This window comes from Podarcis cretensis (assembly GCF_951804945.1).
Source record: "Podarcis cretensis genome assembly, chromosome: 4".
Classification (NCBI taxonomy): Eukaryota; Metazoa; Chordata; class Lepidosauria; order Squamata; family Lacertidae; genus Podarcis; species Podarcis cretensis.
In genome coordinates, this window is record NC_137173.1 from 76,284,712 (window position 1) to 76,299,790 (window position 15,079).

Consider the following 15,079-nt stretch of genomic DNA (forward strand, 5'->3'; position numbering starts at 1 on the left):
GAATTGAATGTAATTAAATTTGAACTAGAAAAAAATTGCTAATATGCTACATTGCTAAAATGTTTATCAGAATGTGTGTGTATGTTTATGCACTGGTTTTGCAGCATTATTGGTGGAATCAGCTACAATTTGTTTTGAAATGTCACCGTTGATAAAGAGATAATATTTTCCCCAATACCTTTACATTCTATTTCATTATTCCACCTCCCTCTACCAGTTTTAAAGACTGTTCCCTGGTATAGTATATGCATATGTATAAATGGCTTTCTGAAAACAAATATGATTTAAAAACCAAATATTACATTCTACATGTAATTTAGTTTTTGGGGTTTTTTAGCCACAAAACATAGCAGGCCTTTGAATTGAATATTGTTCTATGTAAATCACAAGGGTAGCCAATTAGAAGCTTGTGGACGTGATCTGGCCACTAATGAGCCCACAATATTCGAATCAAGGTATGATAAAAAGTTTATCCTCAGTTTCATTCAAAAAAGGACGCCATTTTCAGATTGCTAAGTAATAAACATGTTTCACACTTTAATACGGCGTCATTGTGATTGTGTATGTTTATTGTATATGCTGTTGTGTCTGAGTGCAGATGTTCTGTGACTAGGAAACCCTTACTGCTAAATGCTAACGTATATGGAGCCTAACCATTCACAAGGCTCATGGGAGCAGGGCAGGTCCAAGACATTTTGGCACATGAGGCAGATCCCCAACTGGTGCCCCCAGTGCCCCCCACACAAGGGAAGAAGGGGGTCAGGGTAGATCTACATCAGGAACAAAGGTGGGGGAAGAGAAGAAAGATCAACATCAGGATCTGCTGCGCCAGGTGGACCCTGCCTCATGAGGGGCTGGCCCCGGCGGGGAGGGATGAATGTCCGTTTCCATGCAAACTGGTATCCAGACTATTGTCTGGCAAACAGAAGAGCTCCCAAGGAACAGAAATTGGTCATCTCTGTTAAAATGTAAATCACAGACTAAACATAGTTTATGATAGAGCAAATCTGCCTATGAAACTGCACTTGGCCTAGTTTACGAAACCACATCTTTTCAGAAAAGCTAAGCAGAGATTTATGAACACACTTAATATCACATAGAAAAGACTTTTCTGAATAAGATGCAATGTTTATTATACCTGGATAAATCAAGCCATAGTTTTCTATTGGAGGAGTGTGTGTGTGTGTATGTGTGTGTGTGTGTGTGTACGTGTGTGTTTGTATATATGTGAGAGGGTTTGTTCTAAAACACCTATGTTTAGTTTTCTTCTGTAAAGAAGTGATATTTGGAGACTATTAAAGTATAATGCATCGGAAGAGACAAACATTGCATAATATACATACACACCTATTTCTGTACTCTGGAAAAAAAATTGTTCCATGTTAAAGAAAGGTTCACATTTGTTTGAAGCAATGCTGTCGTTGCGTATTTCTGTAGCACAGTGTCTAGAATAACTGAATTGTCTGTGAGAGAGTCTAGTGTCCAGATGAAGCCACGGTTATTATGACAACTGAGCACTGCTCTTTATCCAGTGGAGTCCTTGTTGGGTGTATTGTACCAGGTGTTCCATACTGCTGTGCAAGGTGACAGGTCCCATCAGTACATCCAAATCATTAAAGAAATCTAGGGAATAAAACGTTAGAAAAACCAATACTGATTACTCCTGGTTGCATGATAGGCATTTTTAAAATTTCTAATTAATGCACATAATATATTGGTAACGTAGGCACAATTTAATTCATGGTTAAAGGGCTTGTTTGAGGCTTCTAATGCCTTTACTGCAAGCTTTCCACCACTGAACGATTTTATATAGAAACAATAAGGTTGGTTCCCCAGCCTTTTCTTTCTTAACGGTTCATTGATTTTTGTGCAAAAGAAGAATGGTTACTTGTTTCCTGGTTTACAAAACAGCCCTGATTCAGCTAAAGTTAGTTGTGAGTGACTAAGCCCCATTAAAAGTGCTGAAACAGGAGTTCATAACAGGCTGTAGCATACAATTCTGAGATACAATTCACCCACATCCATCACCATGTGGGCTCCAGTTAGCATAGTGTCATTAGTGCAGGTGTCCACTAATGGTCTAATTTTGTTGAATGATTTTCAGTTATTGGAGCCAAAGGGTGTGGGCAAGATGACTGGTAGAGTCTGGACAACCACCTGAACGCTCCACCCTCACTCTAGCAGGAAGGGGATGTCTTCTCTGGGTCCATAAGTTTGTAAATGCCTCTTGAATGAGCAGTTCCAGCTTTTGAAAAAGAAGTTATAATTCAGCCGCTCCTGAAGAAACCAAGCTTGGACCCATATACAGTGGTACCTCGGGTTACATACGCTGCAGGTTACAGACTCCGCTAACCCAGAAATAATACCTCGGGTTAAGGATGAGAACAGAAATCACGCAGCGGCGGTATGGCAGCAGAGGGAGGCCCCATTAGCTAAAGTGGTGCTTCAGGTTAAGAACAGTTTCAGGTTAAGAACGGACCTCCAGAATGAATTAAGTACGTAACAAGAGGTGCCACTGTAATGTTATCCGCGGTAGATCAGTGGTTAACATACCCTTTCTAAACAAAGGTGATTGAGAGAGTGGTGACCAGTCAACTCCAAGTCGTTCTTGGAGTTTGGGACTCTGGTCACTGTTTTTGAAAGAAAAACAGGCGCTTTCTTCCTCATTCTGTGATGCCAGTGGCAAGTCAGAGAGGTGAGAAGGAGCATCAGGATAAGTGGCAGAATGAGCTGGTGCCCAATGCTGCTTCATCAGCAGGTTCATGGATCTAGATCCAAGACCCAAAACACCTAGACTCAAGCATGGGTCAAAACGGCTTGTCAACAATCCTGGCCAATTTTAGTGATTTTCAAACACCTACCTTGGTTTTCCTTGGCAAGATTGTCAGCCATCTCCCAGTAGTCATAACTGTGCAAGATGCTGTTGGTGATGCTGACGTGATTGGCTGCCATCTGGTGAATCCGTTGTGGAATGCTGATGATGGAGGAGGGGGAGGGGGCTCTAGTGCTTCCCTGGGACCCTACAGAACTCACAGGAGATGGGCTGGGTGAAACTGGAGAGGGTGTTCCCGTATACCTGAAAACCAAAGTTTATTGTAGGATATTAAAAACTGTGTACATATACTCAAGATACCAGCGGTGGAAGCTGGTCCATTATGGTATGGCCCCGCCGGTCTCAGTGTGCCCTCAGCCAGCCCCCACCGGCCTGCATTATTCTGACTTAAAAGCGGGTGGCAATGGCTGACATCCTCCTCCTTCTCCTCGGTCTCCATGTTGTACTTGCAGAACTCAACAGGCAAGAGGATGGAGTTAAAAGAAACAAGCTTTGCCTGTTGTTGGTATGACTACTGTTTGGGCTCCCTGTCTTCTTGCCCTACCAGTTCCAATGGACACCAGCCACCACAGGATACCAGTAAACATAAATGGTTTCAAGTTCACCCAGGCTAGTGTTCCCCTGACCTATTGACTTCCACATCCTGTCCTTCCTTACAACAAGCTTCATTATTCTTTCCCAATACTTTTTTTAAGGGTTGCAAGTTCTTCCTGGTATTTGTGGGTATGTTGTTTCAGAATACAGCAAACCCCCAGCAAGGCAGAGGAAACAGCTCTTGCAGCTAGCCCAGAAAGAAAGAAATAATGATGCTGGCTGGAGGATTCAGTGACGCAGAAGCAAAGCAAGGCTATTTCACACATTACTATTTGGGTGTACAGTTAAAGATTCTTAAAACTGCATGCAAACAAATATAAAGCATGAATGTGACAAACAGGTTTTCAAAAATGCATACATCCCAGGTACACCCTTTGGGAGAATCAAGATAGGAATGTATGTACCCTTTGCAGCAAATTCAGGCTTGTTGCCATGCAATGAGCAAAGCAGTCTCAAAACCCTTTCAGGTTACTTTTTATTTTATTGTAAATAAAGCCTGTTCATCTGATCAAAGCCCACTGCAGGTTCTTTATAAACAGCAGCAGCAAAATTACCCCTAAGTTGCTAGTATTCAAAACTATAGCTGTGCGTGGATGGCTGAATGAAATCTTAGCATAGGATAGTGGAGCAGTGAACTTACTTTCCACTGGCACCCCAGGGAGATGGTACTTGAGCAACTTTAGATGAATTCTGCAGAGGGGAAAAATATGTTACAAGTAACTAAAGGGTTTGTAATGAGTGCCAACAAGACACAGCTCAGAAGAAAAGGGAGAACATCTTACAGCACAATCCTATACGTTACTCAGAACTAAGTCCAATCACAGAATCATATAGAATCGTAGAATTCTATATTCGGGGGGGGAGAGACTTCATGTTGGGAAGGGGCAGAACCTCAGTTAGCTAAGTATTTTATTGATTTAATTAATTGGGGGGGGGCAGCTGCCATGTCAATGGCAACCACACATCTCCCTATGATATGCACCTCAAATTTTATTTACAAATCAAAATGTTCAGAAAAGTGGCCAGTATTGTTTCCAGTATTCAGGAACAATAATGCCGCCCCCCCCCCAATATATTCAGGTTTTCCCAAGACAAGAAAGTACCTTGAAATACTCAATAAGTGCTTTTGAATATTTTACAGCATGGTCTCTTTTGAGTCGAAACATTCTCCAATATAGAATTGCCAGACAGCGGTAACTATAAGGAAAGGAGAGAGAGAAAGATTCAAAGCTATCACTTCAGTTTTAATCACCAAGCTAGAAAACATTCTAGGATAAGGATTACTTATTAACGCTGACAAACAATAGTTCGGAAAGGAGGTGGAGATAACACAACAGAGCCATCAATGCTTGTGCTGTGTGTGCTTATTTCTTTTGTTCTGCTCTCTTCTCTGGGCAATCAGGAGCTGAAAGTTGTTGAAGCCCTATAGGAAACAAGCCTGCAAAACACGTTTGGACAGAGAAAAAAAAATAAGGGTGCACTTCACAAGCAGTGATTGCACCATCCTATCATCTTCAGGTCTCTGCAAAAACTATCACCTCCTAACACATTTCATCTATTTGTTAAATTCCTTCAGCTCTCTTCAGAGCCATTCTCTAAAAACAGTACTGTGCTCAAACACAGCTTCTCTGAGCCTGGCACAAGCTCCTATTACTCCCTCTACCACCATGGAAGGCGTTGCCTGTTTTACAAAAAAAATGGAGACTCGGTTTATCTTCTTTCAATTGCCTTTGTTCAAATGCCTTATGTTTCTGGGTGCGTGATTCGTGTTTATAGCCAGATAAGGCAATACTGCAAGTATGTTTATGTAAATTTGGTCATTCCTGGTCTTTTGTGCCGCACCATGACTGTGTAAACCAGAATCCTAACTGATTTACTCACATATGTTCTGAGGCTTGTAAATCCTATTAGCGGCACTGGCTCTTGCCATCTGTGGGATCTTAATGTCCCAGGTTATTTTGGCACTTGTCCCACCCCCCTGCTGCCAGTCAGCTGCCACATCTTGCAGGAACCAAGGAGCTACTGGACATGAATGAAGCTATCAAGAGATGGTAGCATATGTCTCTCAGGTTATTAATCTTAGAATATCTTGAACAAGCACTGTCTGTCTCTCTAGGAGGGAGTTGGAATAAGTGTAAAAGATGTGCTTAATGTGCATAAAATGCTATGTTTGTGCGCATTGTGTATAAAATGTGATGTGGAGGTTTGTATTTGTAGAATGCCTGTTTTGCAGAGAAATGCAACAAGTGCAAAAAGGTGCATGTGCAGCTAAAGGGGGGTGGAGTATTTCTTTCGGTGTTTATGTTAGTAGTTGATGATTCATCCTTGGGTGTCTTGGGCTCTCTCTGGAAGCCGGCAGCATATTGAAGGAGAAACTTGACTATCTGAATCTCCCTCTGGTCCCAGAGACTGAGCTACTGTAATTCACGCATAATCATCGCAACTGCACCCCTTTCTTCCAGCCCTAAAATTGGCCCCAAAGCTTTCACCGCATAATCGTCACAGGAGAAATACAGTAAATGCCTCCTTCAAAACCTGGCCAGGAAACCTGCTTGCTAAGCAGCCAAGGTGCTAAACGCTCAGTGGGGCCTTCGTTTCTGAGCACAATTCAAAGTGTTGGTGCTGACCTTTAAAGCCCTAAACGGCCTTGGTCCTCTATATCTGAAGGAGCGTCTCCACCCCCATCGTTCAGCCCAGACACTGAGATCCAGCGCCGAGGGCCTTCTGGCGGTTCCCTCATTGCGAGAAGTGAGGGAACCAGGCAGAGGGCCTTCTCGGTAGTGCCGCCCGCCCTGTGGAACGCCCTCCCTTCAGATGTGAAGGAAATAAGAAGCTATCTTCTTTTTAAAAGACATCTGAAGGCAGCCCTGTTTAGGGAAGTTTTTAATATTTAATGCTGTATTGTTTTTAACACTCGACTGGAAACCGCCCCAGAGTGGCTGGGGAAACTCAGCAAGATGGGCGGGGTATAAATAATATATTATTATTATTATTATTATTATTATTATTATTATTATTATTCGCCATCAACTGCCCTCAACTCCACCCTCCGCCCCTCTTGCTGGTGCCACAGGCATGGCGTCGCTGGGCACCTGATCTCCATTAGCTCACTCTCACCCCCACTCTCACTTCTTGCTACAATCGACTCAGGCAGCGCCTGGCTGTGCAAGGCCGGCGCTGCTTGGAGCGAAGTGTCTGCCAAGGTGCGAGGACTGACGTCCACTATGCAGGGAGGCAGATGGGCAGCCCCGTAATTCATCGCATAGTCATTGCACCCCGCATTTTTGGAAAGAAAAATCTGCATTAAAAGTGTGACAATCATGCGGTCAACAATATACTGACAAGTAAGAAAACTGGACTGCATTGCTAGTTGTTGAATAACGGTGTGTTGATTTACATTTACAACATTTTTGTAATGCGTTTAAAGACAATCTGCAGTGAAGCTTTGGAACCTTTGCTTGTGGTGGAGAGGTCTAGATCTAGAAGTCCAGCTCTGTAAATTCTGCTCACATAACTCTAAAAGCCAGTAGCTCATGATTCATTTACCGTATTTTTCACCCTATAGGGTGCACCGGCCCATAGGGCGCACCTAGTTTTTTTTGGGGGGGGGGGGAATAAAGGGGAACATTTTTTTTCCCCGGGCGCAGGGCTGGGGCAGGGGAAGCCCTCCAAACCAGGTCGGGGAACAGCGGGAAGGCGGTGCTCCGCCTCCCCGCTGTCCCCCGAGCTTGTGGGGCTGGTGGTGGGGAGAAGCGCTGCTTTCCCCACCGCCAGCCTCCAAACCAGGTCGGGGTACAGCGGGAAGGCGGCGCTCCGCCTCTCCACTGTCCCCCGAGCTTGTGGGGCTGGCGGTGGGGATGTCAGCGGCTGGACTCACCCTGGGTGTCGAAGGCCCTCCTCAGCTTCCTCATTGGATCTGGGATCCCTGCACCCAGAAGAAGCCTGACTCAGGGCTTGGTCCTCCTCTGATGAGGAGTCCAATACCACATATACGCTTTGCACAAAGATTACGTGTGGGGGGTAGATTATATCTGGTACTTATCGGGTATTGGTTCTCATCCCCCACTTTTCAACGCATTTCCCAGTCATCTTCTAAATCCAGAAAATCAGTGTCTTTTTAAAAAAAAGAATTTGCAGAACCCTCTCATCTATTTTAGCTGCACTCAATCTAACGTTCAGGTATGCTTTTGAACAACTCCCCCACCCAATGAAATACTGGAGATACCCTGAATGGGATGCATTTTAACATGTTATTTTTCTTGTAAGAACTGCTGTGTGACTTTCATCTCCACTAGAGGGTAGCCTCTGCTTAGGAGATGAAATAGGTGGCCCTGGTTATGTGCATAACTGTAGTTCCATGGCATTCTGCCCAGCTTGCTTTGTATGAATCCAGGCAGCACAATAGAATTATAGTCCTGAAGTCATTACTCTCACCCTGTAACCTTCCCAGGTACAGTGAATATGCAAATGAAAGCAACTCATCCACTATGTGGCAAGCAGTGAGTTAGGAGTTGTTATTCAGTGCTGCTAAGAGAGAACCCTCCCTCCACTTTCCCTCTGTTTGACCTTTCTTTTTAATGAGATGCAGTACCTTTTTTGCATTTGGATTAAGTCCCACTTGCTGGTGTGCTGCTGCTAGCTCTATGGAACTGTTTACAATCTCCAGTCTCTCTCCCCCCCCCCCCCCCCCCGTAAAAAACCCCACAAGGTCACTAAAACAAAATTCCTACCAATTAATTTTCTCCACCAAAGGAAAATTATATTATTTTTAAAGCTACATAACTCAACGTAATTTTATCTGGAAGTTTATTTTAAAATAAACTAAGGGAAGCACAAAAAAAACTACAAAAAAAAAAAAAAACTCCTGCAGAGCAGAAGGGTGGAATATCTGTCCGGATCTTGATTTTCAGTATAAATGTTAAATAGAATTTACATCAACTATGAACCAAACCATGATAAAATGCATTTTGAAATTATAGTAAAATCACAGGTTGAGAAGCCACCAGAACTTTAAGAACAGTCGCCCTGCGCCAGCTGCAGTTCAGAGCAATCCATCATGCATATCAGCAGTGGGTGAGAATTCCTATTAAGATGAAAAATGAAGTCCTATCCAGTTCAACAGGGCTCAGATGGAACATTATGCTGAAGGTGTGCATCGAAAGGCGCTTCCATACTGGGCAAAGTGTGCAATACTGCTTACACATGCAGATCTCTGTTTCTGGATAGGCCCTGATCCGGCTCTGGTACCTACATATGTAAGAACTAACAGCCTTGGATGGAGCTGCACATTCCTACCCATATAAACAGAAGCATCCAGAAAATGCAATAAGCACTGTATAAGCTATGGTTTCCCCGGTAGTGATGTATGGAAGTAAGAGCTGGACCATAAAGAAGGCTGATCGCCAAAGAATTGATGCTTTTGAATTATGGTGCTGGAGGAGACTCTTGAGAGTCCCATGGACTGCAAGAACAAACCTATCCATTCTGAAGGAAATCAGCCCTGAGTGCTCACTGGAAGGACAGATCCTGAAGCTGAGGCTCCAATACTTTGGCCACCTCACGAGAAGAGAAGACTCCCTGGAAAAGACCCTGATGTTGGGAAAGATTGAGGGCACAAGGAGAAGGGGATGACAGAGGACGTGGACAGTGTTCTTGAAGCTATTAACATGAGTTTGACCAAACTGCGGGAGGCAGTGGAAGACAGGAGCGCCTGATGTGCTCTGGTCTATGGAGTCACGAAGAGTCGGACACGACTAAACGACTAAACAACAACAAGCACTGCTATTCAGAAACAAATGTGCAACCAGACACACCTCTCTATTTAGTGGATCAGAAATATCACATACAGGGGACTGTTTTCATATTGAGAGGCTTCCATTAAGACTGCCATGTAGTGGGACTCTTCTCTCCATCGTCTGGAGAAACTCTTGTATGGATCCTTCCCACTGGTGAATGGCCACTTGTGGTGAGGGTGTCAGGGTCATTCTGCCCTTTTCCTTAGAGGCCTAGGTAGGCTTGGGGGGGAACCTTGCTTCCCAGTAAACAACTTCCTCATGGGAGAGGCTGGTATGTGGAGCAGGACTTGGGTATGCTCATGAGAAATTCTTAAGGTTTTGATCCCCCCCCCCTCTACCAACTAGGTATGCATTGGTTTGGGCTTGGTTTTCATTTTATTTTATGCATAGTATTAGCTGTAAGGTAAAAGGTAAAGGACCCCTGGATGGTTAAGTCCAGTAAAAGGCAACTGTGGGGTTGTGGCACTCATCTCACTTTCAGGCTGAGAGAGCTGGCATTTCTCCACAGACAGCTTTCTGGGTCATGTGGTCAACATGACTAAACCACTTCTGGCGCAACGCAACACCATGACGGAAAACAGAAAGCAGTGGTACCTTTTTATCTATTTACACTAGCATGCTTTTGAACTGCTAGGTTGGCAGGAGCTGGGACAGAGCAACGGGAGCTAACCACATCACAGGGATTTGAACCGCCAACCTTCTGATTGGCAAGCCAAAGACACTCAGTGGTTTAGACCACAGCGCCACCTGTGTCCCTGTAGGCTGTATCTTATTTTAGTCTAGCTTTCACTTCAGTTCACATGCTAGTTTAAGAAGTGTTAGGACTAACAGAATATAATATTGCAGTCAAAAGAAAATTTAGGCTGCAATCCTGTACACAAGTACCTGGGAGCAAGTCTCACTGAATTCAGTGGGACTTACTTTTGGGTAGACATATACAGGAGCTAATTTGTTCAAGCTGGGAATTTTAATACATGAATATGGGGTGTGGGGAGAATGGGGTGTTGAAGTTAAATGGTATGACACTGCACTTAACATTGCCACCTAGAAAATTGAGAGACGTCACAGTCAAGCCTTCAAAGCGAGGGAAAGTTTTTTGTTTTGTTTTTTAAATTCCCTGACCATTGAATATAACTTATGAGATTATAAATGGAAGAAGCAGGAACTGAGTCACAGAATAAAGCAAGTCTTTCAAATAAATAGCAATTTACTAACCATAATGTCGTTAACTGTTTTTCTTCTGGAATAGCATTAGGGCCTGAGTGGGGTTTTAGCCTCACAGCGTACCTTCAAAAGAGCAAAAACAAGGACAGTAAATAAGGTCAGCATGCATTAATGGCAAAGTATGTTTATAATAAGTGTCCAATAATAATGGAGCTGGGCTGATTTATGGCACTTGATGATTTACAGCACAATTCTGTGTATCATACTGCAGAAAATTCTATGAATTCTTCTCAGAAGCAAGGCCCATTAAATTCAATGGGACTTACTGCTGGCTACCTCTATACCAGATTACAGCCTTAGCATGTCACATTTTCTTCCTCTTCTTCCTCTTCTTCTTCTTCTTCTTCTTCCACCATCAATATATTCTACCCTACTCTTTGAAGTAGCAATTCCTTTCAATGCCACTGGGGCAGTGTGCCTGCCTAGTTTTAGTCCAGCAGAATAATGCCTTTAAATAGCTATTAATCTGCACTCTGCATTTAAACCAGTATCATACCACTTTAAACAGCCATGACTTCTTGCAAAGAATCCTGGGAAATGAAATTTGTTAAAGGTTCTGAGAGGTGTTAGAAGACCATTATTCCCCTCCCAGAGCTGGAATTCTCAGACTAGTTTAATGATTAATCCCTCTTCCCAGAAAACTTTGAGAAGTCTAGATCTGTAAGAGATACATGGGTCTTCTAAAAACTCTTAGCACCAAGTCACAAGCTTTTGAATGTGTGGAATGCACATTTCCAGCCCCTCCTTTAAACTGATCATTGCACCTGTACTGGAAGAATCTCAACAAAATGATGAATTCCACAAACTGGGGTGTGTTCACACAATATTGCAGTTAAATTTGGGCATCAGTGCAATTTCTGAAGAGACTAAGGGTGGCTTTGTACTTTTTCTTTTCTTTTTGCAAAATTCTCTCTGAATTGTCTCCCTCACCAAGCAGGCAGAAAAACACGAGTGTAAGGACATCATGTCTCCTATTAGTAAAGTCTAAATTTACAGCACCAGTTTAAAGCATCTTTGGTGCAACTTCTTTCTGGCAGGGTACAAAATCACATTGAGTGAAAAAATCTCTCTAAAAATCAACAGGTGCCTGAACAAACTTCATAACTGCTATGTACAGTGATACTTTCCAGTGACAATGTAACAGGCAGGATTAAACCTAGCAATTAAAAAGCTTTCTGACAGTGCTATCCTATACGTATCTACTTAGAGAAAGCCCCACTAAATTCAGTGGGGTTTACTGCTAGGTAAGTGTGCACGGGACTGCAATCTTCAGTGATCTTATAATGAATTGCCACCTTATTACTATTTCACTACTTACAATTGCTGTCCATATTTAGAAGTATTCAGATATATCCTTGACGAAGGATCTAATCAACGGTCAGAATATCCTACTCAATCTTACCTAATAAGTTCAACTGTTTCTGAATACATTGTGTAGGGGGATTTGGATTCCATGGGTCCTTGTTCCATAGCATTTCCACATTCAATAAAGGATAGTGCAGCTTCAGCATAATTTAATGCCTTGCCAAATTTCTCCACCTGAAGACAAGAATGCCAGCAATCACAACAAATGGAGAGCATTATATACACATCCTAGAGCTGATACAAGTCGAGGGTTTAACCACACGTGAAATTAATACCAGGGTTAGTTATGCTTTTAAAATAAAATATTAAGCCTGGGAGAGCAATTGTCCTGAATGGGTTGGATCATGATTATCTCAAGGAATGTCTCTTCCGAAGTGAGCCTCCCCTCTGCCTTAACACCTTTTGAGAAGGTCCTGCACCAGATTCCAGATTTCAGCTAGATTAATAATAATAATAATTTTTTATTTATACCCCGCCCTCCCCAGACAAGACCGGGCTCAGGGCGGCTAACAACCAATAATAAAAACAAGTTGATTAAAATACAATTTAAAAGATTAAGATACAATATTAAAACAATTAGGGAGCAATCTCATCATAGGGGGAGAAAGGAAAAAGAAAAAGGGGGAGGGAATCAAACTGATTCTGAGCCAAAGGCCAGGTGGAACAACTCTTACAGGCCCTGCGGAAAGAGATCAGATCCCGCAGGGCCCTGGTCTCAAGAGACAGAGCATTCCACCAGGTCGGAGCCAGTGTTGAGAAGGCCCAGGCTCTGGTTGAGGCTAATCTAACTTCCATAGGGCCCGGGACTTCTAGGGCGTTGCTATATATGGACCTTAAGGTCCTCCGTGGGGCATACCAGGAGAGGCGATCCCGTAGGTACGAGGGTCCTAGGCCGTGAAGGGCTTTAAAAGTCAAAACCAGCACCTTAAATCTGACCCTGTACTCCACCGGGAGCCAGTGCAGCTGGAAAAGCATTGGGTGAATATGCTCCCATGGCAGAGACCCTGTGAGGAGCCTTGCTGCAGCATTCTGCACCCGCTGGAGTTTCTGGGACAGCTTCAAGGGCAGCCCCGCGTAGAGCGAATTACAGTAGTCAAGCCTGGAGGTGACCATCGCATGGATCACTGTGGCCAAGTCGGGGCGGGAAAGGTAAGGGACCAACTGCTTGATGCGGCAAAGGTGGAAAAATGTCGCCTTGGCTGTTGTTGTAACCTGCGCCTCCATGGAAAGGGAGGCGTCAAGGAATTAGATTAGCTTCCACAAAGAGCAGGACATTTTCAGTTGCCACCCTGATGCTCTGGAATTTTCTTCCAAAAGGACTTCACATGGCTCCCTCCTTGTGTTTCTTGGAGTGGCTGAAGGCCTTCCTCTTTCAGAGAACTTCTGTGAACTGTTTTGCTCCTAATCATGGTGCCGTCTACTCTTTGCTGTTTTTAGATATTGCTGCTCTTTTACTGCCATATGTTTAGCTGTTAGTTAATTAGTTTTCTTTTGTTGTTTTCAAGCATGTACTCCACTATGAAAATGTTATAGATAGCAGCATAATTTCAAGGTAAATAAATAAAAGTTAAAACAGAAACAGAACTAAGCAAAAGACTGAGAAGAAAAAGGAAATTTAATAGGCAGAATTTAAGCAGGGCTAATATATGCACAAGCCCGCACACACACACATATATCTCACTTGTGTGCATTTATGTGTTTGTAAAATTGGCAGTATATAGCAAAACAAAACAAAACCTCCAAATAAAAACAAATAAAAAAACCAAATTGAAGCCTCTGCTTTACTCTAATGGATAATTATGAACAAAATGGTTTCATTTAACATTATATAAAAACATCAGCCTAGTTAAATTAAAACCTATAATTTTTGTGGAAACCATCTAACAAAAGGCAACGCTATGTGTTTTGGTTCTGAAGCCATTATCAGCAAGCTCCCTTCCACTCCTGGCAAGCAGCAGTTAAACTTGATGTCATGAAGCCAGGCGCATGAGTCTGCCCTGCTTACCCTCGCTGACCACTGTTGGAACCAAGGCCCACTGAGATCAACAGATAACGATTAAGCATAATACAGGTGCATATATTCAAGGGGTTGTATCCACTGCTGTCCTTCCAATCACAGGAGGTTATTTGATCCATCAGAGGCTTCTGTGAATAGGAAGGGATGTGATTTTCATAATTTCTCCCTTTCGACCACAGACCCTCCCGCCCTATGCTACCTCCTGTGCTGCTGCAGAGGGTTCCCCAGTCATCAAGAACAGATTGAAGAGGGCCCAGTGGGCTGCAGAGAAAAATGAAATTTGGATGCAAACCAACCAACCAACCAACCAACCAAGGTCCTCTTCTGTCTGTTCACAGAAGCCTCCACTGGATCAAATAGCTTTTTGTGAATGGAAGGACAGTAATGGCTATAATCCTATAAATATAATACTAAAAATTAACTATTCATTATTTTATTTTGCACAATATATATATATATATATATATATATATATATATATATATATATCACTTGAGTGTAATGGAGCCCCAAACTGATTTACGAAAAGAACAATAAGGTTATCACAACAGTTGAAAACGACGACTTAAAAAAACTAACCATGCATTAAAAACCAGGTTAAACACATGCCAACATTCTACATGTCTAGACAGGCTTGCCTACATAGCAAAAATTATATATTAAAAAATGTTTTTTGAAAATGCAGGGATACGCCAATAAGACATTTTCTAAACAAAAATTGAAAACTCAAATTTTAATTTATCCAAGAATGTTATCAACTAATTAATCTCAGATTTCTTCAAGGCATGCTGAACTACACACATAACATTCCTTGCTAATAAAGCTAGTTATCATCTTTTTCTTTTTCTTTAAATCACCACTACTTAACTTTCCTTGATGAAGAAGTTGTATTACACAGATATTCTGAAATAACGTGTCAAAAACTGACTTGTTCTTACCATCGCATCTGCTTTATGCTTCTTCCTTTTAGCTTCTTGCATAAAGTGTTCCACATTGTGTGGCCTAGAATGCAGCACAGCATAAGTGATTTGAGTTACTAGATTTGTTGAATATTCTTTTTTTCAGCTATATCTGTTTAAAAGAAAAGTCCCTAATGGTTTCTTTTAAAAGAAACAAATACATGCCGATAAAATGCATTTCATGCATTCTCAAATTTCGATTGGAGTATCAAACACGACACTATGGAATAAGCCCTAAAAACAACCTGTAAGTAAATCTAAGGTGGTTTTTTTTAAAGTATTCAATTCTTAT

At 42.4% G+C, this 15,079-nt stretch overlaps 1 protein-coding gene across 7 annotated transcripts in view; it reads right to left on the reverse strand.

Moving 5' to 3' along the window:
* Window positions 1-39: 39 nt before the first annotated feature.
* The window catches only part of AFF3 (ALF transcription elongation factor 3), a 242,227-nt gene continuing 227,187 nt past the window's right edge, over window positions 40-15,079 (reverse strand). For all 7 annotated transcript variants that reach the window (XM_079972474.1, XM_079972472.1, XM_079972471.1 and 4 more), the window contains 7 exons: window positions 14,767-14,830; window positions 11,849-11,985; window positions 10,438-10,509; window positions 4,531-4,624; window positions 4,068-4,117; window positions 2,862-3,076; window positions 40-1,623 (listed from right to left, as the gene is read on the reverse strand). In XM_079972474.1, the coding sequence (XP_079828600.1) occupies window positions 1,502-1,623; window positions 2,862-3,076; window positions 4,068-4,117; window positions 4,531-4,624; window positions 10,438-10,509; window positions 11,849-11,985; window positions 14,767-14,830 (754 nt within the window). In that variant the 3' untranslated portion in view covers window positions 40-1,501. The remainder of the gene's footprint in view (window positions 1,624-2,861; window positions 3,077-4,067; window positions 4,118-4,530; window positions 4,625-10,437; window positions 10,510-11,848; window positions 11,986-14,766; window positions 14,831-15,079) is intronic.